We start from the raw sequence: 3,464 nt of genomic DNA, 5'->3' as shown, positions 1-3,464 counted from the left end.
ATATATATATATATATATATATATATATATATATATATATATATATATACATATATACATATATGTATAGTTTTATATTTAAGAAATGAGGAATTATGTATATTATTTACATTAAACGGATATTTGTCCTCATCTCGTTTGTTGTTAAAGACACTTTATTTCATGTTGTTGCAGTTCACTCAGCTCTAGAAATGAGTTACAATATCACTGGTGCCAAGCAGTACTGGCCTTTGCCTTGACTTGTACCTCAGAAGAAAACTTTCCAGGAGCAATCCCATGGTCATTCATGACCAAAAGGGGGCCTTTTTTTTTTTTATTATCTATGTCAATGTCTTTCAATAAACAGAAAATAATAAATTTAGTGTTGCACTAAGTATTAGAGTTAATATAATGAACTTAAAAGAACCTTGAAACCAGTGCCATAAAACGTTTGTATTCAAAGAATGAAACAAGTAAATAAATAATTTATATGTATATTAATATTATATATATTGTATTTTCAGTTTTATGTTACGGCAACAGACAAAGGAAATCCACCACTTTCAGCTGTTAACAAAGCAACAGTAACCTTGAAAATATTAAGGAACAACCATCCACCAGTTTTTCATGGAACTCCTTATCAAATTGATGTATCAGTTTCTCATGCGGTTAATAGTTTCCTGTTTCGAGTAAATGCAACTGATGCGGATAGTGGTGTAAGTAAGCTTACAAACATTCGCTGACTTTCATAGGCATTTAGATTATAAATTTGAATTACTATGGGTTTTTCTAAAAATATATTGTTATGTACTTGATTAAGAGATACCTTATTGTTGATGTCTGAATGAAGAAAGGTACAGTCAGATTTTGTGAAACTTAAATGCATTAGACAAGCCCTTTACTGTTTCTAAATAATTATTGCAAACGTTAAATCTGCAAGGATATGTGAAACATTATTTTGGAAAGATGTAGTTAATTAGGTTCAAAATTTCCAGACTATCTGTGCTGGTGACATATCCATGCCAGTGCTTCATAAAAGGCACCCACTACACTCTATAGAATGGATGGCATTAATAAGGGCATCCAGATGTAGAAACCAAGACAAAAAGACTGGTGCAGCTCAGTCAAATCGTCTAACTGATGCAAGCATGGGAAATGGATGCTAAACGATGATGATGATGATGAGCATTATCTTTATAAATGAAAAGTTTGTCAATATTTACTAAAATCTGCGATATATTTTAGTCTGTTAGATCTTCAATTATCATGAAATGTCTTACTCCTGAAAGTGCCCATACTACCAAATCGGGACTGAACTAGGAATCGTTTTCTCTAAACTAAGGGCATATGTATCACTCTGTTTTGTTGCTGCTTTGCTTTGCCCTCAGTCTCTAAAAGCTGGTAGACACTATTATTATCTTGCCTCATTCAGTGACATATCTCTGCTAAGCTAAGACCTGCTTTGAACTATTACTTCACTCATTCTCTCCACGAGGCAGAGTGATATTAAATTTTTTCTGCTTGCTCTGAGACAATTTCCTTATCATGGCATATCTCTTCCAAATCTGTTTCTCTGGTTGGGCCATGACTATTGGATGTGATATTTACAAAGCTGTGAATTGTTATTTTTATTGTTAGGAAGTTAACAAAGTCATTCCCATTCATTTATAATCGTAGAAACATCATTATATTTTTGTTTCAAAAGGTTAATGCTTTGTTTTAGAATATTTTTGTTCATGTTGTTTATATTTTTGTTCATTTTCCATTTGTTTGCTGGATGGTGAGGAATACCTTACTAACATTTAGTCTTGAACATTAGTTAACAAAAGATACTCAAAAATGTATTTTCTTTTTTACCCAATGGCTGACAAAGTATTAATTAAAAACTGTTAATATAATCCGTAAAGTCAGATGAAATTCCTCAAAGCATTTTGCCTGGCAGGCAAACAAATCTACTAGCTCATCATCTCAAATAAAATAATTTGCTTTATTGATATTGTTATGTTTTGAAATTATTGATATTTTTCAAAGTGTTGTTAGTACTGAGATGTTTCTTTGTTTTTTTTTAATAGACATTTGGTTCAATCAAATATAGTATATTTGGTGATAATGATGCCAAAAATATGTTTTCTATCAATTCCATTACTGGTGTAATTGACCTGAAAAATTCCTTGAGCCTGTCTCGTAATAATGAATACACGGTAAGTAAGAAATACTATTTTGATTATTAGGTTTCTGTTGAGCAAAGAAAAATCTTTAATATTGGAACAATGGTTGATTGCCAATGGATTGAAACCATACATTCATAAAGTAAATTAGTTTGCATTAGTGAAGAAGATATACTTTGATGATTTTCCTAAATTAGCAGGAATACAGCTATGAGCTTCACTTAGTTTTTACTACTACTAGAATCCTGACATATTTCAAGTGTAGAATTTTTTTTCTTTCTTTTTTGCTCTATGCCACATCACTCATGGATGTCAAATCCAACTCAAGAGCAAACGTCTTTCATTAAAATTTTTGTGGCTACAGTCTTTGACAGTGCAAGTGCAAAAATTTTTCTGAGACAACACTTGTGTGGTTGGCCTTTGACTCACTATGAGCTTATGTGTCCTTTGATAGATCTTGCTTTTAGTTCTGCAGAGTGATCACAGCACCTTCCTCACCTAGCAATCCAGGTGGAGTGGCCGTTTAATCATCAACAACCCAACCATGGAACAGGTGGTATTGGATTACATCATACCAGGAACAAGATTTTCCTGATCTGATATGAGTGATATTATATTTACAGGACAAAAAATTAGGAAAAGGATTTCCAAAACTTCAACTATGTTAAAATGGAAATGAGAATGATGTCTCTTTAAAGAGGAATTGTCTTATGCAGGGGCCAGCACCATGCAATTTGGATTGCATTGAGCTAACCCCTACATTTTAAAAAGCTTATTGATTTTAAAATGTAACTGTTGATTAGAAATAATAATATATACTTTCTCATTATCTAAAATTATATGATCTTGATGGGGATCAACATCTAATAAATGTATTCTGAATTATTAAAAAGATTAGTAAGACATGTGATTATTTTTTTAAAGTTGTTGTAAATAATGATGTCTCTGTGAATGATAACATTTCTCATCTCTTGAATTAGATTTGGGTAAAAGCTGAAGATCAAGGATTTCCACCAAACATAGCACTTACTCCAGTAACAGTAAATGTCAATAGAAATATGTTCACACCTGTATGGACTCGCCAGAACTATACACAAAATGTTCTTGAAACTATTCTCCCAAATACAGCATTAGTGAAACTTCAGGCATTTGACAATGATAATCAGGTAGGCAGTAAATAAGTTTCTTTTGATAAATGTTGTGTGAAATTTGATTGCTTAATATGTTCTGATATTTTTATTTGAAGAGACATATATCATATCATATACATACATACATACATACATACATACATAATGTGAATTCTCCCTATATATA

General features: G+C 31.5%; 1 protein-coding gene across 1 annotated transcript in view; it reads left to right on the top strand.

Annotated features, from left to right (window-relative positions):
* Window positions 1-3,464, top strand: part of LOC106874390 (uncharacterized) — a 280,957-nt gene that overhangs the window by 134,898 nt on the left and 142,595 nt on the right. The window contains exons 69-71 of the mRNA XM_052968226.1: window positions 504-695; window positions 2,052-2,180; window positions 3,128-3,313. Of these exons, the coding sequence (XP_052824186.1) occupies window positions 504-695; window positions 2,052-2,180; window positions 3,128-3,313 (507 nt within the window). The remainder of the gene's footprint in view (window positions 1-503; window positions 696-2,051; window positions 2,181-3,127; window positions 3,314-3,464) is intronic.

The sequence above is a fragment of the Octopus bimaculoides genome, chromosome 5, assembly GCF_001194135.2.
Source record: "Octopus bimaculoides isolate UCB-OBI-ISO-001 chromosome 5, ASM119413v2, whole genome shotgun sequence".
Taxonomy (NCBI): Eukaryota; Metazoa; Mollusca; class Cephalopoda; order Octopoda; family Octopodidae; genus Octopus; species Octopus bimaculoides.
The sequence above is the reverse complement of the archived record's forward strand: the minus strand, read 5'-3'. Positions and strand labels throughout refer to the sequence as shown.